At 35.4% G+C, this 27,969-nt stretch overlaps 1 protein-coding gene across 1 annotated transcript; it reads left to right on the forward strand.

Moving 5' to 3' along the window:
* The first annotated feature begins 1,950 nt into the window (after window positions 1-1,950).
* Window positions 1,951-27,558, forward strand: LOC115448123. The gene is made up of 4 exons (XM_030175439.2): window positions 1,951-2,156; window positions 11,592-12,200; window positions 26,887-27,061; window positions 27,413-27,558. The coding sequence occupies exons 1-3, from the start codon at window positions 2,142-2,144 to the stop codon at window positions 27,052-27,054; spliced, it is 792 nt and encodes a 263-aa protein (XP_030031299.2). The 5' UTR covers window positions 1,951-2,141; the 3' UTR covers window positions 27,055-27,061; window positions 27,413-27,558.
* Window positions 27,559-27,969: the final 411 nt, after the last annotated feature.

A 27,969-nucleotide genomic window follows, 5' to 3' on the forward strand; every position in this document is an offset into this window, starting at 1 on the left:
ACTAGACGAATGGAGGGCAAGAGATCGAGCGGCAGGAATCCAATGCGCTGGACCGATCAGGTCCGCAGCACACTCAACATCAATGCGGCTGAAGCGGTTCGTATCGCCAAAAACCGAACCAGATGGTACAACATCGTGCGCGAAGGACTGTTTCCCTGATGACTCGCGACCCCCAGCATTGAGGAATCGATGGAAGGAGGAGGACCTAAGCATAGTTATAGTAAATAATATATCATAAAAATAATGATTCCTACCTTGTATTATCTTGGCAGTTGCAAATATTTAGGCATTCTATTCACGAAGATGAACTGAGGCGGGTTGTAAAATTATCTTCATCATTAACGTGAATAATTCGAAGTACGTGTCCTCGGGTCGAGATTGAACCTATAACCTTCGTCTGTACTACCGACTAGACTATTAATGCACTCAATATGTATGATAGCCTTAGAATTTAATTCGTTTTATATATTCTAAATATGCTGATTTCTCTCATTATGTATTAACAAAGGATTTGAATACGATTCTTGTAATTATGGATATACGTGCATCGATAATTTCGGTTATCGACAATGAACCACAATTATACGTGGATCCAATAATTACCTAACAATTCATTATACAATTAATTTGTTTTGATGAACTGTGAGTTAATTACACTTTATTACACGCACTGCATTAAATTCATTATTAGTTGAACACCGGTATCCAGTTTTTGTGATAATAATCCATAAATCAATATTATAAATGATGTTACATTGTAAATATAATTTGTTGATAGGTAGTTTTTATGTAACAGTGAGGAATTCTCATATTTTTCAATTAGTTTACAAAAAGCATTAATACGATATTTAGATTTACTTCGTTGTCTTTACTGAATAATCTAAACCAATGGATGCTGACCAAAGAACATAGTATGTAGCCGGTATTACCTGCTATCGTTGCGATCTTCTAACTGCCATTTCTTGATTCCACTCCACATAATTTCATCTACGTCGCACAGAGCATTATTTCTAGATCTTATGCCCTATTGTCCTGAATACGAAGCAAAATTAATTAGTAGATCAACGGGTTTGAAATTGTTTCCTTAGTTTTTTCGTTAAGCAACTGAATGTGTAACAATATGCGATTTTCTGACTACAAAACTAGACAAATATCTCGTTTAAATTCAGCATGATGCCAGATTAACTGATAAGCATAAATTTCACTCGCTCGGTTAGGCAATACTACACTATCAAAATAAATTATCTCGTTACGTGCGGTCAAAAATATTCTAATCATCTTTATGGCAAACAAAAGGTATTTACATCATCGTATTTTCGCACAACTGTGAAGTGAACGTTAACAAAAAAACATTTGGTCGTTTATACGCCTACTACTTTGGTCAGGATGAGAAAAAGGATCTCAAAAACGGATCACTGAGGTCCATAAATTAATCCATAGCTCAAAAAAATTGTAGTTCATTGCAAACTCAATAAATGTTGATAAGCTTTGTTTTATAGATAAAAGAAAGGAAGGAACAAGTGGATCATCTGTTAAGTCGTCACTACCATCCTTAAACATATTCAATACTAAGAGAATTATAGATTGACAATATTAAGCATCTGGACTTCACTCATAAAATAACATTCCGAAAGCAAACCTTGGCATTAAATTATTTCAGATCACAGCTAGATGTCCAAGCTTTTTATTGATTCTACTTTTACCTTAGACAGCCATTTGCCTTGTAAGTTATTGTTTGAGGCTAACTGCATATTCAAACCCTCTTAAAAGTCCTGTCAAAATCAGTTCAAGGTCACGCATAAACAATACGCTTCTAACCTTTATCCATAGATTAATCTAGAATCTAAATTACCTCAGGCAGCCAAATTCTAGTCTGAATTATTTAAAGCGGACATTTCGGATGTGATGTCGGAATGTTCGAACTTGATTGATGCAGTCCACCTTAGAATTTAATCTCGCGTTACATTTAACAATAAATAGTTCCCGCGGCGCGTGCGTTGTACTGGCCGGTCGTCACTCAACAACGCACGGCTGCGGCGATTGCTCGCGTTCGTAATTTGAATATAATTTTTTTTCGATTTTTTCAATTTACGTATAATTTTTTGTTCATCTATAAAAGTGATAGTGCCCACTGTGTCAAAATGTTTAGGTTCCTGGTAAGTTATTATTATATTTTATGAAAGTAGTACAATATTTTGTAATAACATGGTTTACTTTTCGCGGTTTAGCAATAAAAACAATTATTTCCCTGCGTCCTAAAATACTCAGGGGGCGTTAAGGAGGTCAAATATGCATAAAATAACTTTTAAATCTTGGTGGCGATAGAAATTGAGTCTTAACCTAAATGTAAATAGGTTTTTATACCTATTGTGCTATTAGAACTGGCAATAAGACACTGAAAAGAGTAGTTAAGGGTTCAATTCCAGTACAAGACTAAATTCATCCGTCCGACTCAAAACAAAACTTAAATGTGCGATCAATATGATTATATTTAATAAGCAATGTAACATGTTATTAAAATATTATGAACTTACAATTGTATATCTAATAAATACGGCTCTCCAGTAATTAAATACCGATTATATCCTTGTTTTCTCTCTAAATTTGAACGCAATACTTCTTCACAGATCATACTACAAACTAAGCTATAAGAATCATTACATTTATTTTATGAAAATAACATAAATATTTATTGCAATAGAATACTAGTCAGCCATCATTTCTGCATAATTGCCAGCGATATGACAGCAAAATTGATGAATGCCTAATGACCATAAATTATGCATAGGAATGTAGAGGTGTTGTTCGTTGCATTTTTAGCGTTCGAAAGCAAGACCAGGACCTGTAAAGTCTATGCAATTTGTCTATGCGACTTTTAAACTCTATCTTTTGAACTGTAATGGGTACACTGCTGAAATTTTCACACTGCCGATGTTTTCATTACTAGATTTTGCTTGCGGCTACGTCCGCCTATAAGTCTTTTCTTGTAATCATAGTGCAATTTTGCACTTTCTCGGAATAAGAATAGGATATACTTTAATCCAGTAAATATATAATAATAATAATATCAGCCCTGTATTATATACTTGCCCACTGCTGAGCACGGGCCTCCTCTACTACTGAGAGGGATTAGGCCTTAGTCCACCACGCTGGCCTAGTGCGGATTGGTAGACTTCACACACCTTCGAAATTCCTATAGAGAACTTCTCAGATGTGCAGGTTTCCTCACAATGTTTTCCTTCACCGTTAAAGCGAACGATAAATTCACAAAGAATACACACATGATTTTTTAGAAAAGTCAGAGGTGTGTGCCCTTGGGATTTGAACCTGCGGACATTCGTCTCGGCAGTCCGTTCCACACCCAACTAGGCTATCGCCGCTGCATATTGTGCTATATATATTGCATTATAATTACATTTCTTCGTCCTACATACAGTGACTTCTGCCTTATTTCTTATAAACATTAAAATATAGATAGATTAACGGATAGCGACCACCGTGCACAAGGTATTACAAGGTATTACCCGCCATAATAGCCCATGTAGGTGTGTCGCGTTCAGGGATCAGCCTGTGTATATCCTGTTCCAAAAAGCCAGCATAATTGTGTTGACTATTGAGGGCTAATCGTCTCTCATCAGTCGACATTTTATTGGAGCCCCCTCCATTTACCATCAGGTGCAGTAGGATCCCTTTACCGTGCCCGTGCTAAAAAAATACTCCTAGAACTTTCGCATTTCGGGATATACCTACTAGATGCTATACTTGACTGCCTCGGTAGCATAGCTGTAATGCGAGCGAATACCGCGCTGAGGACCTGAGTTCGAATCCCGGGTCGGGCCAAAAATAATTATTGAGACCTCTTGAAAACTACTTAGTCCGCAGCTCGAAGTCAGGAAGTTGGCGATGTGATACCTCGGAAAGTACGTAAGAACCCATTCCTGCACTTCTCCTGCGTACCTGGTAATCTGTAAAATAGGCCAGCATTATTCTAGCGAGCGGCGAGGGACCCAGCATCATTCGTTGACCATCACTTATTATTTAATGTTTGCCATGAAGTTCAATGAACTCTCTTTTTCCTTGCCACACGGATATAAAGAGCTCTAAAATGTTTCCATATTTTAAAGCTTTTATAGACCAAGATACTAAAATTATGTGGTCAAAACACATTTGCGACTGTCGACCTTGCTCTTTGAGTGATAGTAAGTTCGATTCCCATATTGGTTGTTTACACAAACTATCATTATCCCGACATGCCGGAAGGTGTGAACAGAGAAATAATAATTTAAATTTATTCGCAAAATCAATACATACCAATTTGTTTTATTTACTACACCAAAGTCGGTTCGTGGTTTCCACATGAGATCTTTTTACCCCATCTGCCGGTTAGTGCAGTGTTGGACGTCCACTTGCAAGGTGGATAGATGGCTTGATAAAAGTCGCAGGAACACGTTGGATGCAGGCCGCTTTCGACAGGTTCGTCTGGAATACTTTAGGGGAGGCGTATGTTCAGCAGTGGACTTTATGTGCCTGATGATGATGATACCAAAGTCAGGGAAGGTTATAATAAAATGTAAACAAAAAATATCTTCAAGAATAAACTTTTACTACAGATCTGTCATTGCGTTGAATCTTAGATACAATATTCATAACTGTGGGAAAATTGCTTTTAATTTTTTTTCTTTTCCCAAAAATGGTAACTAGTATAGACATTTATCATTTAAAAAATACAAAAATTCTACATTATTATTAACAATATCTTGTAAATTCTGAGAATTTGTTGAAAGCCGAACACGAAGCTAATTAAAAACCTTATTAAGTACACGATTGCCAAGTAACAGCATAATCAAACCCGCCAACTTTCTCGATTTGAGCTCATCTCGCGCATACGAACATTTCTCGTAACACCTTACATAAGAAAGTTTCGTTAATATTTGCATTTTTGCGAAATATTTAAGTGAAAAATGATGTAATGTGACGAGGATTAATTTGTTATTTTTTGTCAATTATCAATAATATTAAGTCAACATTTGAAATTCGAAAAGCGGCGATAGCCTAGTTGGTTGTTGAACGGACTGCCGAGACGAATATCCGCAGGTTCAAATCCCAAGGGCACACACCTATGACTCTTCTAAAAAATTATGCGCGTATTCTTCGTGAATTATCGCTTGCTTTAACGGTGAAGGAAAACATCGTGAAGAAACCTGCATACCTGAGAAATTCTCTATAGGAATTTTCGAGGATGTGGGACGTCTACCAATCCGCACTAGGCCAGCGTGGTGGACTAAGGCCTAATCCCTCTCAGTAGTAGAGGAAGCCCAACAGTGGGACAGTATTAATACAGGGCTGATATTATTTAAAATTCTACTGTTTTTTAAAGAAGATTGAAACTAAAATGTATTGAGAATGAAAATGTACAAAACAACCTATTTTGTTTTTCGTGGGGGAAAAAACGTGTTACCGCTACCAACACTAATTGGGGGTGAATGGAACCGTTATGTTGGTTTCACAGGTCTTACGGCCTAATGTCGACACTCGGAAGTATAACATCATCCGAGCGAGCGTTGGAGCCAATCCCTAGCCCCTGTATACCACCGGCATACCCTTCAAAATCCGTGGTAGTCTTCTTCGGTGCATACGGAACAAGCCCTTGTTGCACCGAGATAGCTGCGCGGAACCATCCCTGACAATAGCAATCATGGGATTGCCTACGCCCTCAAAAAAAAACTAAAAATTAGTCATTGCACTTGACTAAATCGTCTACGAAGTGTTCCCGTACTGAATGTACACGTAGTGCGATGAATAGAGAGAGATGGAAACTCACAAAAAGGCAACCAATTTTTACAAGTACGACTAAGAACTTCACGGAATTCGAACGCGGAACTTGTACCATTTGTATCGCACTACTAAGCAAGCAGGTCTCCTGTCAATACAAATGAAAACGGTACCTACCACCAACTTGTTTATACATATATAGTACTTGATGAAGGTTTATTTTCTTTTGATTTTTCTTTATATTTTTAATACAATTACAAAGTTATCTTACTACTTTTTATCTTTATTTAAAGAGCTTAGTCGTAATTTTACGAACATGTCTACATATATCATTATATATGTATTTTATATGCCCGGGACATAATACATATACCCATAGAATACAGAATAGTAAAAATAAACAAGCAATTACTACGCCTTTAGCCTTGGAGGGGTAGATAGTAATAGAGCACCCTCTTTTCACCGTGTGTATACCACCCCATGATATGATAGGGAGTGCACCTATCACCATATCGGGCACAAATTCCAGACTGATAATTTAACTGAAAATCCCAATATCACTTTTCCCGGCCAAAATTTGAACCCGGGACGTCAGAAAGGTAGTCCTACTGCGCACGCAATTCAACCACGGTACCAAGTTAGTCAGAATAGTAATACGTACTGGGCCTTTATTCTGTATGATAGTGTAATTTCTCGAAGATAACATGACACGGCCGCGTTACGCGTTTACACTATCATACAGAATAAGGGCCCAGGATAGAGAATAAGGCCCCTGTAATGTCTTTTATAACAGAATAATGCACAGTTCTTGGAGGTCGAAGACAATGGGAAGATACCCTAAGGTTCCAGGACCGATCACCTTAGCGTGGTGGTAGATTATCCAACTAAATATACTATATATTTAAATTAAACTATTTTACGGATTTTATCGCGGTTTTAATATTTTACTTTTCTCCCGACGTTTCGAAGACTTTGCAGCCTTCATGGTGACGGGGCGGACTGACCTAATTTAAATGTCTAACATTCGCGTAAACATAAGAAACCATTATACTAGAAATCATTATATTATAATATTCTGTACCTGTAGTAACAACATTTAGTAAGAGGGCACGGATATCTATATGATCTATGTGATTATAGCTGTGCCCGTGGCTACTCCCGCGTGGAAATCAGTGTGTCACAAATTTCCGCGTAAATCCCGAGCCGCGAGATTTTTTACAACCACGTGACCTCTTCAACAGTAATCGTTATATTTCAGTCAATTTACATAAAACCGTAATGTACTATGAACCTAAACCTTTCTCAATAATTGCGCTATCTTTCAGTAAAAACCGTATAAAAATCCGTTCAATAGATTTTGAGAAAATCGATCACATACAGAGACAGCTTTTGGAGACTTTGTTTTATAATATGTATAGTATACTTCCATTTATACCATCTTAGCGTGGGATTCGAACCCACGCTACTTAATCTCAATCCACCTTGAACACGATACTTTAGATAGCTCATTACCATACAATATGATCTTACACAACACTTAAGATAATAACATATTTCCCGTATTGAATGGGAATGCTACAGATAATCCTAAAGACTATATTTTCCTCCTTGGGTAATAGTCTTTTGCTACACGCAGGCTATGCAGCACAAGGAGCTTGTGAAACGCGAGGTTGCAGGTTCAATCGCCGTACTAATATACTTTTTATGATCGCCTAATATATGTATATACCGATATGGCGATAGGCTCGCCCTCTATCACATCATGGGACGGAACACACTTGGCGAAAAGTGGGTGCCCTGGTTGCGCCTCTGCATCACCCCTTCGGAGATAAATGTGTGCCAAATATTTACTTAGGTTTGGGTGATTTTGAAGCGAAAAACGCTTATAGTACCTACATGCGACGAAGAAGTATTTATCTTGATATTAAGTTCCATGGCAGCTCATAAACAATAATATCGAATCGCAAACAGCATGTACTCGTAACTGCGCAGCGCCTTTCACCTTGCGACCTGTCGTGAAGGGTCCATACAAAACGATTCCTACCGGCTTTCCTTTATGTAGAATCTAAATATCATCAGAACGATTTGCAGACTGCATTTATGCATAAGTACCTATGTTATGTCGGGTTCCCTTCGGAAAATTTCACCTTTCGCCACTGATTGCGACATAACAATATTAGCAATAAGCTAAAATATTCCGCACGAACATGAATACTTTCATACTGTTGTTTGGTAGAAAAAGATAACTTCGACATTCATTTTGGGATTATTCTCATAATTTAATAACTTTAATAAATTTAATTTAAAGACAAACAGTAGAAATTACCTGAAATTAATTAAACCTTACAAATCACTTATTATTAATGCATTTCCTTTCGTTGCCACGGCATGCCCTGAAATGTTGGAAAAAAATACTTGTTTAAATTTGAAATAATGATTATAATCTTAAAGCAATAATTTTAGAATGAATTAAGAACTTTACGATGTCTGCAACTCGCCATTTAAAACGTAGAAGATGATACTAAGATATTAAAACACAATGAGAAGGTACTAAACGTGAGAAATGGATCAAATCCGTCGTATCTAAAGGTTACTATTAAGTTATTAATCATAGCACTGCACAATAGGCACTGTAAGATAGGATATATGTTATGCCCTACAAAATGCTTCCTATTTAATATAAACGATGATAGGTATACCGAGGCCCTTTACAAAATAAATTGTTCATAAACCTTTGAATGTAATGTTTTTAAAAGTATATTTATAACTAGGAGTTGCTCGCGGCTTCGCATACGTGAAACCTTACACTGTCACCACATTTTTTTTCGTGGCCTGCTATATGTGTTCGCCTGTATTTTGAAAACCGCAGCAATAAAAAAAAACTAATTCCTTCGTCTTTGGAATTCGTCAATATGTTGCCCGTTTTTTTCAAGGACTCTCATTGGAATCCTGATAAAATCTTCAATTCGATTAATTGTAGTTAGTCAACACATTTCAGCCATTTTTAGATTATACACGAACTTATTTTAATACATGTAGATTGCGATCGTAGGTTCAAAATTCCCGCATGGTGAAAGGAAGGCCGATGTGAAGATTGTCCTGACCTTCTAGGTTCAGCTGCGACAATCACAAACGGATTAGCGTAGAGTAATTGAGATTCGATTCCGCGTCGAAATGTTGAGGAAAATCAAGTTTATGCTTATAATCATATTACTTTTCGCTCGTTATTCCATCGTCTTTTGCTGGAGTAAAAGTAATTAAATCACAATACCAACAATGTGTAGGTACTATAAATATATGAATTGATAAATTATTGAGGTAGCAGTGGCGAAAGGCGAAATTTTCCGAATTGGGACCCGACACACCATAATAGAGGTATTAATTTATCAATGATCAAAGGTATCAAAACGGTCTGCAAATTACTTTAATGATAATTACATAATGTATTATACATAAATAATTTACGAAAGGGCAGCCAAAAGGAATCCGGTTATATGGTATATGGACCTACTGTGAGGTAGCCATTTGGAGTGACATATTATATACGACTAAGCTCCTTTAATGTAGATAAAATAATAATACAATACACAACATATTGTATTTAACGATTATGTGGATATATTATAATTAAAAAGAACGTAAACTTATTACTGTAATTCCAGAAATAACTTCCAACAAACTCATTATTCATGTGCAAACAAATTCATAACAAACTTTACTACTTTAATATTGTGTAAAAGTATAAATTCTCTTTTCAAGGCAGTCAAATAATACAAATATAAAGATACACACACACACGTTTTTGCTTTAACGGTGAAGGAAAACATCGCGAGGAAACCTGCACATCTGAGAAGTTCTCTATAGGAATTTTGAGGGTGTGTGAAGTTTACCAATCCGCACTAGGACAGCGTGGTGGACTAAGGCCTAATCCCTCTCTCTGTGTAGTAGAGGAGGCCCGTGCCCAGCAGTGGAACAGTATATACTAGAGGGCTGATATTTTTATTATTTATAATACACACGCACACACGTGCGCGGTTTATCCCCAAAGAGATAGACACATGCACAACAAGTGCACCCACTTTCTGACTTATGTATTAAGTCACATAATGTGAGAGAGAGCGAGCCTCACATCATATCGGGTACAAATTCCAGATTCCGGGCTGATACTGCGTAAAGAAGCCCAATATCACTTTGCCCGACCCAGATTGAACCCGAGACTTTAACTGCAGTCGTACCGTAATATAACTACGCCACTAAGGCACTCTAAATAAATATAAAAATTGTACAATATGATTTGAGGCAATATGAAGATAAATTCTTTAATAACTTTCTCGAATGAAATAGAAATAAACATAAATAAAATAAGTAGAAACTTATAACATACGTAAAGTAAAAACGCGGTTACCTAATATTATTAATGATACACACATCGACACCCTTTCATCAACTTTTTACAACTAAACAAGGAAATTGCTTGTGTTGCCAATCTGTTTAAAAACGGTAGCAATTCCAACAAGACTTTCACTACAAAATCACTTCTTGATACTGACTTGTGCTCAGAAAGTTGATATACCATGCTGCCGGTATTTGTGTAGCGACTACGCGGCATCAGATGTGGGGTTAGGATTGTGGTAGGACATTTGGCTTCATGTCTACTCTCTGAAAGTATTTACAAGTAATAATATCAGCCTTGTATAATATACTGTCTTACTGCTGAGCACGAGCCTCCTCTACTACTTAGAGGGATTAAGCCTTAGTCCACCAAGCCGGCTTAATGGAGATTAGTAGATTTCATATACTCTCTAAATTCCTAAAGAGAACTTCTCAGGTATGCAGGTTTTCTCACTTTATTTTCTTTTACCGTTAAAGCAAGCGATAATTCACAATCAATACACACATAAAAAAGTCAGAGGTGTGTGCCCGTGGGATTTGAACCTAACCCAAAGCGGACATTCATCTCGTCAGTCCGTTCCACACTCAACTAGGCTATCGCCACAAAAGTATTTGCCAGCATACATATCTCACTCAAATAATCTCAATATTCGAGTAATCGTTGTAATAATCACATTCTTCTAAATAATCTTACAATCTGATGTAAATCTATTAAACTGTTTAATAGACTAAACACAATACTCATCAATTATAAGAAGGAAGTAGGATTAATAAGATATTCTTGAAATCATTGTTCTCTAACTAGGTTTCTAGAATACGCTAGTCTGTCAAGGTTACTCGAGTTTTGTTATTATTAGTACGGTTTACGGTTACCGGATCAGTTACACTTGTTCCAAAATGCATCGGTAATAGGATATGAATGAACTCAATACGTAAAGCGATCAGTGGTTTAAGGTGAGACGTTTAAAATAGCTTCTTTAAGGTATTACATTTCATGCAATTAGGTTTAATATATCTAAATTGTTGTTTAGTAAACGAATTGGTGTAATATATTATTGTATTTGTTTATAAAAGGCATAACACGGAAGTTAATCGAATAATAGGTACATAGACGTTTTGCTAATTATAATTTAGATGGACTTCCTTAACAATATGAGTTATGATCTTATTGAGATCACTGCGGAATATAACGAAAACAAAAGCATTAACAATTAAGTTACTATATCTACCTACCTGTTATATTCGACAATATCGCCTAAACCTACCTCTGTTAACTTTTACGTATTTGAAGTGACAGAATTTATTGATCATCCCACAGCTCAACTCTACCGAATAGTTGTAAAAATATGTTCCTGTTGAGCTCGAGCCGAAACCACGAGTGCAAACAGATGTAACTGCATAACTTTATCATGAATATTCCTTTGCAGGTACCGCTCGCACTCCTAGCGACAGCATCATCAGTGCACATACTATCAGCCTCCCCCCGCTACAAATCCGCAGCATCGGACTCGCAAATCAAATTTGCCGTCGAGAACAAATACGACGACACCGGCCCAGGAGCCAAACAACCCGAATACGCCTACAACACCTACTCTAACCTTGAAGATGCCCTGGTAGGCTACCTTAACGATCCAGACACTAAACTGCCCGACTTTGAACGGGAGAAAGCAATTGAAAGGCTAACAAACCCCAAACCATTCTATCCTGGAGAGCCGATTGAGAGGTTCCTTCCGAAGACTGTGGAAGAATACACAGGGTATAACAAGCAGCATGAATCCAGACCCGCGTATGTGGAGAAGAAGGTGCCATTGTACTACCCTGAGAGTGAGCCAAGGCCAGGTCTCTCCGCGTATGAGGACAACGGTTTGAGCCTGTTTAACAAGCTGGATAAGAAACCCTCAGAGCCGTACAGGCTGCATAAGATCCAGGCCGTGAAGGGGAGTCCGTTGAGCGTCGCGCACTACACCAGAGACCCTGACTACGAGCCTCGTGACGAGTTCAGCCACCCGAAGTATTCCTACTCGTATGGCGTTCATGTAAGTATGTAAGCCCGTCACATGTGCCCATAAAAAATGTCGTTAAAACCGGAACGCAAGTTATTCACATCGCTTGGTGGTAGAAATAAACAAAGCAGTAATAGCTCTCCAGATTCAAACATTTAAGACATACCTAGATGAAAAAATAATTAAATTCTTTCTACGACGATAAACAATGATGCATATTAGATCATACAAATGTTTTTAAACACGTCGGAGATGTGCATTCCTATAGCTATTGTGCGGTATTAGTAAACTTGATATAAAGATCGTTGTTTAAAAATAATTGAACAATCGTTTATTTATATTACACGATCCAGTCATAATATAATTACAATAATTATAAGATTTGTAGTAAAGGAATCCCAATTTTGCTCATCGTTGACGTCAAGCAGATTTTTACCTTTATGTTGATTATGACTTAAAAATGTGTATTAAAAATTCATATAAGAGTAAAAAAAACGAAAGAAGTAAAGTCTCATAAGGCCACATTCTTGCTATTGCCGAATTAATTAAGTAATATGTGGACATAATAATATTACTCTTCTCATGAATGCTTAATCACGGAATCATTTGTCTACTTACGCGTATTTTTGCAATCCCAAAACACAATATTGAAATGCCCGTTTTTAAAATCGTATCCTGAACCACACCAATTATAGCTCAAGTACAATACCATTAAACCAAACATTATTTCATAAAATATGCCTAACTTGCCTTGAACATCAATATTGCAACCCACTTAATTCATAAAATTAAGCAACGTTGAGCATGGTCAGTGATTAGTGACCGCGAATTTGGCCTAATCTCAAGGTTCGTGCATTACGACTACGCGTAAACATTATCAACACTATGCAGACTAAATATATCGCGGGGATGTTTTTAACTGTCAGTTGAGACACTACAATAAATGTTTTTCATTAACTTCAGCAACTGTCAGTTTCTCAATTGTGTAATGACTCTCGATTATCAAAGAGTTCTATTATATAGAATGGACATTAGCAAGATTCTCAAACAAAAATTTTGCGCTCATGCGATGTTACTCAATCTATTGTGGAATAGCAAAACATATATGTAAAATACTTTATATTTTTCCATGTGGTAATATGCACTTTTAAATGCATACATTAGCATAGTTTTTGTAAATATGTTATTTTTTTATTAATATGTAAGGACGCTCTAACATCTTAGATAAGACAAACGACTTATTATCAATTGGTTATAACCTTTGAAACACAAATTTGGTCCTGATGGCCGGTGTATAACTAATTATAATATATTCATTTTATTAATAATAATTATTACACGGCAATTACGCGATGCCTAAATTACAAAGACTCCAACATTACTCCCAACATTTCATTTCAAGAAAAGTTATTAATTATCATTATTTGCAAAATATGTTGGCCTCAATGTCATTCAACCAGTGATTTAAAGTAAACCAATATTTAACAAAACATTGATCTTTTTAAGATCTATTTGAATAACAATGTAAAAATACAGTTCAATACCGTGAGAACTAAGAACATGGGAACAAGGTCGAATCTCGCAATGCTCGATATTTCGTGAAAGTGATTTGAGAATATTACACTCTACATAATGTTTTATCCACTAATTATGCTAATTTGGATAGTTTTTAGTATCATTTTGCTACGTTTGCACCTGTCAGAGAGTGAATACAAGGTTTTGGTTACTATAACTTTTCTCTCTTCTTCTTAAAAACCTTTTATATATACACCAACGTATTTTCTATTCCTATTTCAAGTACTGAGTGACGCTGTTATTTATAAATAAGAGAGGTTTTTTATAAGAAATTAATTTGCTGGTCTCAGTAAATTATAGTTACAATATCACTAATCGGATGCTTAGTATAGTCCTAATGAGTGAGGAATATATCCCAAATCCGTGACTCTACGATGGGTTCTTCGAGAGATGCGCACGCGTCGATGTGTGACGAAGGCTTGCTTTCCATTCGTTAACCAACTGAGCCTTGCGTGCATTATTACGCCCTCCGGATCTAACCTATCGATCATAATTAACTGAAATATTTGAACTAGATTTACTAGGATTTATTGCGGAAATCAAAAATTTATAAAATCTGATACTATTCGCTCTCTATTTTTGCAAGTTTCCTTCAAATTATAACCTACAGTTAATTATTTCAATCGCTTGGTTGCAAAATTGTTTAAACAATTCAAATCATTTGGCAACATTGATAGAGATTTTGTTTATCAACTTAAAAAATTATCAACATGTGACAGATTTAATATAAAACTACAATAAAAACGTAGCAGCTCTAGAAGTTAAAATAATTTCCTCATCTTTACCTGTTTATAGTAAAAATGTAACAGGTCGATGTCTGTACATTAAATATATTGAAAAAAAAACTAATTTGGGGGTCTTTGTAATAGTAACCAATTCAATATTGTATAGAATGTTTGTCTATCTGTATGTTTGCACACACATCACACAAATACTGCTACATGTAATTAAATGCAGGTTTTTTTTTGCTAGAGGTCTAACTTAAAATACAGCATTTTATCCCAGGAAAATACAAAGCGGAACTTTTATCCCGGAAAAACATTTCTCACAGTCGGAACCGCGAACAAAAGCTAGTAAGCTCATAATAATTCGCTTATAAAATAAAATCTATAATAAATAAATAAAATAGCATTTATTGCTGTTACTGCTAATTACAATAAGTATCATATAACTTATTACTTATTTATATAACTACTTTTGACAATACTATTACTTAATATCGGCAACGTTTTTGCAACAGCTTGTACTACGACAAAGGCCTCCTCTAAGGATTTCCATAAGACTTGATCTTTGGATCTCGATCGAACTAAAATCCATATATCTCTCTAATATATAATAATCTCCACAAATCATTGCATTAATAAACATGATATAAAACCTGCCTATGACTAAAGTTACTGACACAATAAAAACTAAGCAACATTGCACATCGTGTCAGTTAACCATACATTATACTTAATTGATAGTTAGCGGCGCGTGCGCATGGTCGTGTGATTATCATTTCCACCGCTCCGTAGCCTCAGGTTGCCGGTTCAGTACGTCTTACTTAATACCCACCTTGTAAAAACTATACATATAAGTTATGATATAATAGAAAAATAAAAAAAGTAATATTTATGTATATTGTAACATTGGTTATGTTAGAAAGTCATGAGTTCTATTACAAGGGCGGTAAATGATCGCTTTGAGACAATAATATAAGTAAATTTTTATTCTTCTCATTCTTTGCCCTTTAAATAAAGTTTAAATTGCATGTTTTGCGTCCTTAAAATAAATAAAAATAATGTTTTCCTAAAATTATATGTAATTATTCATGCTTACTTAGTTTTAAATCAAGTAATTTATGTTTACGCGAATGTTAGACATTGAAATTAAACTAATTTTCCGGATTCGTTTCGAAGACTTTAATGAACATCACCTCAGTCCCCCCCGTGACCATGAAGGCTGCAAAGTCTTCGAAACGTCGCGAGAAAAAGAAAAAACAAAAAACCGCGATAGAATCCGGAAAATTAGTTAAATTTCAATTTAAATCAAGTGATAAAAAAGCATTAACCAATACATAAACATCGTAGTTTACAATTTACATTAGGAACATCTCATGTTTCTAAATACCTTTTAACCCTTAAGGTCTAACAATTCCTTTACATGTAACCGGGTAATCCTAAAACATGAAATGAAACATGATTATCGAGAAATGGGAAAGTGTCATTAATTTTTATTAATATGCAAAACAACTGGATATGATCGGCCGATCGGCTTCACTTGCGGAAGCATGACCAGTTTTATTATCGTTTATATTAACCAACCAATGTATACTGCTAGCTTACCCAGTAAAGGTGCTTGTCTACTTCATTCCTGGAAAATATACCGTGTTTCTGCTTTTGCAAAATATCTTGGCAATATAGGTATGAAACACTCATAATATCTATAAATACTATAAAGCAGGGTCCCCTTTTCTGTCTATCTGTATGTGATCGATTTCCTCAAAATCTGCTGAACGGATTTTTATGAAATTTGGTATGGAGATAGTTTAAGACCACGGGAAGGCTATCACGGAAAAGCATATAGCGGGACTTTTATCCCGGAAAACCACTACACGCTAGCGAAGCCGCGAGCAAAAGCGAAATTAGCTAGTGAAAGGCTGGTAGGTTAGCTAGGTTAGGGCTCATGTCCTCACCGGTGAGGATCGCGACGCGTTACCCTTCTATTTCCCCCTACTTGCCAGCCCGAGCTGGTTACTTCGGTTTGTACCTTGTCTTTTGTATAAACTTTATCCCTAATTTAAAATGTCCATAGTTATATAAGTAATTTTAATAGTTGTTTAGAAATAATAATTATTCTTATTCTTTGTTTTGACGTATCATAAGTGCAACTTTGTTCGCCTACGTGATAAATAAAGTATTTTATTTATTTATTTTATTTAATTAAAAGATAGGAAATTACACATACGGTTTACACATACGATTTTAAGCAGATATGAAGAGATCTGAACAGTAAAGTATGACATTTGGATTAATTGCGTGTTAAATATTAAAAAATAATTATTAGATAATTTGTGGGTTACCTTTTGATACAACTGGATCCAATTAAAAACACGGGTAGTGCTATTTTTAAGGGCAACGGTGATGGTATCAGCAAGCGAACCGCAACCTCGTTCCTCATTAAGATGCATAATTATTTAGAAGTTACTAAGATCCTACTAATATAATAATATCAACACTGTATTATATACTGTCCCACCGCTGAGCACGGGCCTCCTCTACTATAGAGAGGGATTAGGCCTTAGTCCACTTACATACCTTCAAAACTCACAAAGATCGTACAAACTCTAAGAACAAACTATCAAATTCATTATTTTTCTGGTAATATGATTGAGAAAGAAAGGTATACATTAACAAAAGCGTTAAAAATTACATATCGGCATTTTTGTACCAGTTACTTAACAAAAATAGAACCGGTCGTACTGGCATGATTTTTATAATGAACTTACGCGTGAGCGGAACATTTTATTGCAAACTTATAAATGTTATGTATGCTTCCCGCATATTAAAGAGGTGTTGAGGAGCGTTAAATATACTTACTGGGTGTAAATCTGTGGTATATTTTTTATTGAATGAAATCGGTCCGCCTGATGTTAAGCAGCATCAGCGATTCATAAACCGAAGCAATGCCAAAGGCACAGCCAAGCCGGAATTGCCATAGCATGTAAAAATTGACGAAAAAAAAATCTTTTGGATCTCAAGATATCTTCATACGCATGAAGCTTATAATTAATGTAAACCAACCAATGCCTGAGCCAATGGAAGCCCACTTATTCATATTGTGTTAACGTGGTGCAAATAAAGTTCTATATCTGCCAGGAAAATGATAAGAAGTCAACAAAACTCGGTGGGCCAAACTAGTACGAAAGGGGTTTAACGTGGGTATGTTAAATAATGCAATCCAATTTAAAATGTACTCAGCCTTTGTTGTAAGTAAATACAAATAATTATTTCGAAGGTTCGCTGCGATATATCACAAGATCAAGGTTAAACATATAAACAGAAAGAGAAAGACACACATTCATGCCTTTAATCCCTGAAATGGTGGGTAGACGTGAATTACATGTTTTGATTATATTCTATGCCTTAATTTAAAAAAAATTACCTAATTTTCACCACGTGTTTTCCGTCCTATGATAGGGAGCGAACCTATTGTAAATCCAAATTTCGGACTGATACTGCCTAATATTACTTTACCGTCTCAATATTCGAACCTAGGACTCAAAGCGGTCGTCATACAACAATATAGATAAAAATTTAAAAGTAATGTGTGATATTGACTGCCAAATATTTTATTCATTTTTATTGCTACCTCCATTAAATTGCCCAATGCTGCAAATAGAAGACTGTTAGCACAATGACAGAACAGCGTATTATATTAAACTGAAAATCGTTGCATTTTCCACACTTACTCTTTTTCATCTATTTAAGTAATTCCAGATTATGTATGCATCGTTAGAGAATGCAGGACAAATCTTAGTGACAATATGATTACACTGTTGACAATAAAATGACAACCAGTTGCAAGTTATAAATTTGGACGTATTAAATTCGAGTATATATTTCGCAAATAAATTTTAGTCACAGTTCACACATTGTTATCTAGATTCTGTGAGAAACTAAATTGATCTTAATCTTGATCGATACCTTTAATGTCGACGAATCCATACTCTTACTTACAATATTAACCTGTATATAAAGAGATAAAAAGACTATACGGTTAATTTCTAATATTCCGCAGAGAAGACATTATTTATGTGTTTGGGCCACACGATCGCTTCATCTCTCACACACTTGCCGGTCCACTCATTTGTCAACTGGTTAGAAATAGTCCATACAAGCTATACTATTAAACATACTTAGGCACCAACCTAAGCCTTCCGAGCTAAAGAGCTCACCCAAAAGTCTGGTGTATTTGTATAAGCCGATCCTAGTCAGGCTAACAAACATAAGTCAAGCTAAAAAAGGTATCAACCTCAACGAAAAAAATCGATGAATTAAAAAAAACATACGATAACAAAATAAACAATTGTTATAAAGATCAATTTGTCAGGCGAGTAGTAACGAGCAGATCGAATGACCAGCAGGTGGTCAAGTTTAAATGGTGAAAGTGTATCGCGCGCAGTCGGCACGTAGCGAAAGTGAGCAATGCCACGCATTGTCAGCTGCGACGCGCCGATCTTACTTCATATCGATTAAAATATCACTCATAATCTATAAATATAATTAAATTGTAACAGCCTGTACATTATAGGCACACACACAGAGAGAGAAACATATATGCCTTTTATCTCCGGTAGAGGCGCTGCGAATGCAGCCAATTTTTTCCGAACAGTTTCCGTCCCATAATGTGATAGGGAATGAGCTTATTGCCATGTAGGGCATTACTTCCAAATTCCTGGATACTGAGCAGAAAAACCAAATAACACTACCCGACCTGGAATCAAATCGGAAAAAAACCAAGGTAATCAAAACGCAATCCAACTACGCGATAAGACAGTTTGTGTCTGCGTGGTACTTAAATATTCTCACAACTTTAAACAAATACTATATGCAGGTACAAGCTCGAGCATTCTTTCTCAAGGCAAATAAGTCCTTACGGCATTACAGCTGTCAAACGAAGTATCTCAATCAATTATGCAATTAGTATAAACGAATGACACATAAATTTGCAACTTAATCATATAGAAATAAGATTTACAGTACATGTCTAGATTGAATAAAAAAACGTTTATTGTTCCTTATCTCTGTTGAAATGAGAATCAAAATGCTATGACAAATGCTAACTGGTTTTAGATTTTTGATAAAGTGATATGCTTATCAGATTAAATGTATGTTGTAAATGGCAATTGTAATCTCAGTGTAATTTTAAGAGCACAAGAAACGTAAGATCTATAATGAATAAGACCTATATTCCTTAAAATAATATTTTTTTACTTACAATAATTACTGAGGGCTCTGCTTACCTAGACAATTTATTTAAATTTTAAATTAATAGTATCTTTGTATTGACAACGATTTTTGCACCCAACTATCGAGTAATATAATTTTTTTTATTATTCATGTTATTCCCGGAAAAAATGCCGTACTGAACATTATCCAGCAATACAATATTATGGCCTATCTAAAAGATATTTATTTATTTATTAGGTTTTCCAGCAGACTTAACACTACGATAACAATATTTTAAATATTATAACTTATAGCTATAATGTAAGCCCAAGTTAGGAAAACTCAACATGCACATAATTTAAACTAAAAGTGACTTAAGCGCAGCAAATTAAGCACAATATAATTTGGAGACGTTCACGCAGTATGTTAACCTATGCCAGACTATATAAATCCTATAGAATAATTAAAAAAATATTAAAAAAAATATAGAAAAGTAACTCACAAAAAAGAAACTAAAAACTAAAAACTGTGCAAGCTGTAGCCAAGAATAAGCAAAATTCCAACAGAGGTTAATTCATATTTAAATTTGATTTTTGAACTTAAACATCAAATTTTTGAAGCTAAGCAACGAGCAATTTACCAAGTCAACCTGCACAGATTTATACATTTATATGTTGTGTTCTCGGCTTATTCTTGCGATTAGACTGTGAGACCCAACATTTGTTCGAAATCTCCTGGTAGTAAAAGGACAAAAGTTAACTATTCTAGCACCTTTACGAGGAACAGTAAAAGAAAATCTTGAGACGAGTTCGGGACAATCTAATAAGCCATTAAAAATTTTAAACAAAAAAATTTGATCCGTCATCCAACGACGATTTTCCAAACTTGACAAATGAAAATAAGATAAGCGATCTGGGTACGATTTCAGCTGGTCTTTTTTCTTTTGGTGAATGGTAAGAAAGAAAAAAAGAAAGAAAAAATTAACAAGGTCTTGGTTTATAGAACAGTTATCTCTTAGGCAGACATATAGGTTTGAATGGATTTTATTGTGTATGTACTTTGTGTTTGTTTGGGTCATTTACTAATATCTTATTATTATTAACTAATTTATTAAACTTTAAAGTAGAATTCTCATGTTTATGATTGGATTTTATCCATGGAAACATATATTTCGATGGTTCCGAAGTAAACTATCTTATCTGAGAATAAGATATATGTATATAAACAGCACGTTGATAACGAGATGTTAAAAATGTGACATTGCTTTTTTTAGATACTATAGTTTACTTAGGAGTCATCAAATTAGTACCTATATAGCTGTTTCCTTAATTTTTCTTTGTACCACTGATGTTCCCTCATAGTCCAATTAGCAGTTTATGCGTAATTCAGCAACAGCTGATAGCAGACTCAGTCTAATAGGTACTATAGCATTGTCTGTATCTACCGCTAAGTTGTTTGCGCATTATCCGATTGGAAGGGAATTCTAGCCCGTATAAGAAGATATTAAAGATTATGATTTTGAATGACGTTTCTAATGCGTATGACAGTTATTCTGCTCATGATCAGGCTTACAATACACATATCACGCCTCTTCCTCTTGTCAGGGGTAGGTAGAACTATGCCATACCGCATATAATCAACTGTGAATGGTCCTCCTAGTGGAAGGCAAGTTTATTGCCATTTACTGGTTTCAATTCCAGACTCCGAGCTTATAGTGAATAGAAACCTAATATGAACTTGCCCGCGAGCAATTTATTCGTCTTCTTAATCATAAAAAAAAACTTTGCAAGTTATATAATTTAAATAACAGTAGGCCGTTTTGCGGCTCATTTTATAGTGGTATCAATTTATTTTACAATGTATGTGAAAGTTTTGATTTAGTTTTATCAAAACCAAGTTATATCTGTAGTTCCGCCATTAATGAAAAAAAAATACAAATTGAAATCTAGTAGAAATCTTGTAGATTTCTAATTATATAGTTTGCAATTACTCAGCCAACTATATTTTTATTATTTGTAATGTAGGCTTGACAGGCATTTTAATCAAAAATAATTCTTATAACACTACGTCTTGGAAGTTAGTCAAACATTACTTATGTAATCAGAAAAAAACGTTTCGTAATGATTGATGAACTTTATAGAAAGAAAGAATTATAGTTAAACAAAGATCAAAATCAGTTCCCGAGTCTGACAACTAAAGTAAAGTGATATAAAGACTTTCTGCTCAACCCGATGGCTATAAATTTATGCCATGTAAATATCAGTACCAGTCGACCTTAGTGGTGCAGACATGAGCAAGGTAGATGCATCTATAATAAAATGTAAATATATTAATAATTTAATTATGATGAATATACAATGTTTAATTATTTTTTTCAATATGTATTAACGAATTGATAAAAGCTTATGAAAAAAATATATATAGTCAATGCGTCTTTTTGCTGTTGGCACCGCCTTAAAGTGTCTAGTAAACACATAACTTCACAAAGTTAGGGCGCGTGCCCTATGATTTGGAGAGAACCCGCGACCATTTCAATGCATCCTACTCTACAATAACCGTCGCTAATTTGTTTTAATATGGTAAATTTTATCAACCATAGAAATTAGTCATAATATTCTGGCACTAAATTAAAGGTCTATACTATATTACTACCGCCAAGCAGCAGTGTGTAGTCACCGTTGCGTTCAGAAGGACATTGTACCCAGTGAAAGTACTGGACATAATAAGACTTAAAATCTCATGTCTCAAGATTGTGAGCATAGTGGAATACCAAATAATACATAATTCAAGGTGTTGAATGGTGTTTCTACTGCTTATGGGTCGTATTGCTTACCATTAGGCGAATGGCAAGTTCGTCTCGTCATTCAAAATGTGTCCTTATCAATACAAAAATATTCGGTTGTTGAAATCAAGAGAATTTATGATACTATTACCATAAATTATAATAATACCTTGACATTAACAATTTTAATACTAATTACAGTCATATACGGAAACTCTTATTTTTTATTTATTACCAACCACGCCTACGAAATTAGTAACTAGTAGTTTACGATTACAATAATGTATCAGTGCGGGTGTAATATTATATCCGTGTGTAGTGACGGAATTAGGTTTAACACTATAATTCGACGTCAAGCCGTCAGTCACGATCAAGGTCAAACTTCTAAACCTCAGAACAGCCCCGGATCTAAGGGAGGCTGAGGTGAGAAGGCGGCAAATTCAAACTTGGCAAACGAATACATAACTCATAATTAATGCAACTTTGACTACTGAGACATCCAGTACATTCAATGCTAAAATTATTTCCCGCGTGAAGCAAAATTATGATGAATATGACAAAGGTAAAAGTATAGGTGGCTAGGGGCGGCATTTTCCAGATTTTGTCCCGCCTCGAAAAAATTCAAGATCCGGGGCTCTCAGAACAATAACAAGCGTAGAAAGAATCTAAATTGAATTCTAAACCTTTCAGCACAATTGTCATAGTTCTTAGGTTTCTACCGATTTCTTCTATCTATGATTTTGTATATGAACCGTATTCCGTATCTAATAAGTTTTATTTTAATGTTTCAGCGGTTTATGCGTTTACTTTTTGCTGGTGGTAAGATATATTTTATGTTCACTCGAATAGCGACCACCATACAGGTGTTAAGATCCGCCATAGTGGCCCACGTAAGTGTGTCGCGTTCCGGGATCAGCCTATGTATGTATATGTGTATTCCAACAGGCCGGCATAATTGTGTCGACTGCCGAGGGGTAATCATCTCTCGTCAGTCGATATCCTATTGGACCCCACTCCACTTACCATCAGGTGCAGCTAGATCACTTTGTCTTACAAATATAAAAAACAGTAAAAGAACCTTTCAATAATATCCAAACATCTTCGCAAACAATTTAGTATAATTTGCATTACACAGCTATAATCTTGAGTTATTTAATTCAGTTACGATGACAAACATTTTTACTATCATAAAAACTATAGAACGTTTAAATAGATGTAATAAAATGTTTGCAGCGTGTTGCCGTGACAAATTGGTTACGTTTGCTGGTCAATTTCCTACATTCAAATCCTATTGCAAGTCTTTGTTGAATATATAGTACGCAAAATAAATAGAATTTGAATTGTACGTAAATGTTTGTAATGTATTTTCTTTTATAGAACTATGTCATTCAAGCCCTTTGTGATATTCTAATTGTAACCTTAAAATATTATTAAAATTATGTAAAACACAAATTAGGTCTTTATGCGGCATTCAAGAAGGACCAAATTAAATGTGAATAAATAGTCAATTTATATTGCTTTTAAATCTAACCACTCAAACCTAATAGAGTTATTAATTTTTATATTTATATTATATTATTGTTTATTTTATATATACTTTGCAACAGAGACTAATAGAGTTAATACACCCCTACATTGAATAAGGGTTCGCGAATATTTCCCTTCCCTCTCCCTTCCAACTATCCTGAGGGGACTTCTTTTCCTTCCTCTTCTCTTTCTTCCCTCCCTTCTTCCTTCGGGCCCTGTGACCGTGGCCCTGGGTCGCCAGCGTACCTTCCGCTGGTACCCTCGGTGACAACGGTAGGGCCCACGAAATCCTCACAGGGACTGCCGTGGTTACTGCCGGGGGATCGCTTGTAAGCCGTTCGCAGGGTACCCCCGGTGACAACCACGACAGATCTCCAAAAAAAATAAATATAGAAAGTAGTTATTTATTAATAATATGGCCTTACCTTCCTTCAACAAGGTATAGATTTTGCTTAAAGCTAAGATCATAATCAACTAGTCACAGACGTTGATCGGCCTTGCAGTCGTCATTCACATGTTCAATACCGTTGTGACATTTAAAACAATGACATTAAGGGTCAAAACTCGAAAGCAACAATCAAGGCAAAGTTTTTGCACATGCCCCATAATTAAAGGGGAAGTAATATCGGTAACTGCAATAAGGAAATCGAAGTATTTTAATATCAGTAATATGAACATAAAGATAAAATAGAAATTTGCGAATTTCTCAATCTCTGTTCGTTCCCTTTCCTTTAAAATCATCAGGCGATAGCACATCAGGAACCGACTTCTTTATATATTTTTGCACTTTATACAGAGTACATATATAAAAACAGAATTGATGCTTATGGTATTTTCTACCAGTTAGTGTATGGTGGTGCATACAACACATGGTAGGCGCATGAATGATTTTTAACTTAGTAATTATTCATTAGCCGGTCTATGGCATGGAACAATTGAAACACACTTCAAATGATTTCAGTGTACAGTAAATGGACAGGTTTTTCGGGATTAATATTGAAATTCACTCACCAGTAACAACACAATAAACATCGGCCTATACTTCATTTAAGCGACATCTGGGCAGCTTAATAACACTGCCGAAATTATTCTGGTTGTATGAAATACACTTGCGATTGTTCATTGTAATCAAAATATCGTGCAAAGATAATTCTACGAACAATAAAGATACTTATACTCGACTCTAGATTCCTATCACACACGAGTAATGATCTAGATATCTTACGAAATTAACCCTGAACGAGCGACCTATCACACCTTTACAGATCTACTTTCAGACTAGAATAACTAGAAATTCGACATCTCTCACGAATAAGCATTGACCGACTTTCGGGGCGTGTGCATTTGATATGCTTCACCATACAGAATGGACTGAACAATACTGTCAATAGCAACAAAGAACGATAGCCTAGTTATAGTTCGAAAGTAGCCTTTTATTCGCCTGGTGCCAGCTTCTATAACTGCACAAAGCATGACTCAACACTTGGCTCTCAACCCTATGTACACCCTACAGCAAGACCATACGGGACAATCCCTGCGTCTCTCCTCTCTAAGCGAGGAGTCTAAGATGCTTCTGTATTCTAAAGGACGCCTTTAAAGTCTACGACAGCGGAAGACCGACCACCCGCAACATCGTCAACCTCGGAATCGCTTAAATTAAAATAGTAGAGCAAACCCCACGCTGCTCGCTCCGAGACCCTCTCTAAGCTCCAATTGGTCGCCTCTTACAACAGATAGGTGATTTTGACGGAATTAACTAGTTTACTCCGGATCATAAAGCAGGAGGAGCGGGTCAGTCGTTTACTTGGTCTTGGTCCGGTTATTCCTGCGACCTGTGTCTTAATACCGCTGGCACCGCCTTAGTAACGGCACTATCTGATAAAAAAATAATAATTAATATCACAATTAAACCATAAGTAACTTCTACCCAGTAAATACAAGTTATAGGAAGTGATGATATGTATACGCATGGATCATAAATAAAGAGTGGACATCGAAACCCACAATTGCATCAACACCATCTTTTCCAATAATTCCATTACAAGTATTTGCATGTATAAACAATGCAACTCCTAGTTTACACTATAATTTTGCGGTCAGTCACGATTGATATTTTACCTTTGTTTAACATTACTTAAGGTTATTCTAAATCACTGACTCCTCACAAATGCTTCTAAAGGTTACAATATGTTGTAAAATACAGACGTTGATAAGGGCGTGGATTCCAAACATCAATATTGAAGTAGCTTGTAGCTAAATCTGGAAAGATGTACTATGCATATAATCTATTGTCATCTTTTATTTCTGATATGTTGGAGTGAATTATATTTAAAATCTCGTTATTAGATCTAACCTTTTAGTATAGTTGTTATGGCGATACCTCAAGGTCCATTTTCATACATTTTGTTTCGGCTTTAATCTGGGTAACTAAACAAGTATTGGCAAGTAAAGAAATTGTTAGTTAGTTCTCGCAGTTGAAAGAAAAACGTAAAAATAATTAATAATCATGGATATTTCGGCCTTTAAAATTTAATATGGCGAAATTTTAAAGGCAGAAATATCCATGATTATTAATTATTTTTACGTTTTTCTTTCAACTGCGAGAACTAATCACTAACTAGACGTGAATTTAAATTCTTTACTTGCCAATACTTGTTTAGTTACCCAGATTAAAGCCGAAACAAAATGTATGAAAATGGACCTTGAGGTATCGCCTTAAAATCAAATCATCTACTTATCAATTATATCAAATCCATTTATACTTACTGTTTGATGACACGCATAAATACGATGTATATGTACGTAAACAGCATTGCGTTTACTGAGCATTTTAGTTGTATTTAAAAATATAAAAAAATCGCCGCCTAGATTGTCTCTTAAAATTGTTGCTCCTTCGTTGCAGGATAAAGACACGGGCGACTCCAAGTCAGCTCACGAGAGGCGTGAGGGCGACACCGTGCATGGTTTCTACAGCTTCATCGACGCGGACGGCAAGCAGCGCGTGGTGCACTACACCGCCGACGAGCACCAGGGCTTCCGAGCCACCGTCCAGCGAACCTCGCACCATTAACCTTAGTGTAAGTGTATATATGAAGAGGAATTGTAGTGCATATTGCACTAATCTTAATTCTTAATCCAAATGTTATAGAGTTTATATTTCCTTGAAACGACGAGGCAATATTGTTCTACACTCGTCATAATGAGACATTTAGGGAAGGTAGTGGTGTTTGCCGAATCGCCATGCATTTGATAAAATATACGTGGAACAAATCGATGACTCGTTGACGATCTCTATAACGATTTGCTAACATTTCTTTTTAAATAATTAAAATAATATTAAGGTTTTAGTTTTTACTTTTTATGTATGAAACAGATGTTATGATTTTTTCTATGTATAGGTAGTATTGTAAATTTATTATTTATTACAGGAACCCATCTCGCCCGGTGTTCTTCGGAAACGAAGATATCAACGGGCCCTTAGCATAAAACCTTCATACTTCATTTTGTAAATACCACTGAGCGTACCTCATTTTTCTACAGAAACTATTTATATTAAAATAATTAATAAAATTTATTTATATGTTTTATTTATCCAATTACATCGTCCGTCCAAAAAATCTTAATAAAATTATAATAATACATAACCCTATGTCAAATTCGTCAAATATGGATCTCCCGAATTTCCTATTTTTTATTATAGCTAGTAAACTAGAAATTATTCCCAGCCTCAGATACCACTGAATGGATATGTTGGAGTCCTCAGTCAGACTGACACATCATTCAACTGAAATGACAAACATCAGACGAAAATGGAGCAGAGTCCATAACACCAAATTAATATTATAATAATATTATGACTGCCTCGGTGGTGTAGTTGTTTTACGATACGACTGCAGTGCTGAGGTCGCGGGTTCGATCCTCGGGTCGGGCAAATTTATATTGGGTTTTTCTACTCAGTATCAGCCCTATCGATAGGCTCACCTCC

Source organism: Manduca sexta, chromosome 21, assembly GCF_014839805.1.
Source record: "Manduca sexta isolate Smith_Timp_Sample1 chromosome 21, JHU_Msex_v1.0, whole genome shotgun sequence".
Taxonomy (NCBI): Eukaryota; Metazoa; Arthropoda; class Insecta; order Lepidoptera; family Sphingidae; genus Manduca; species Manduca sexta.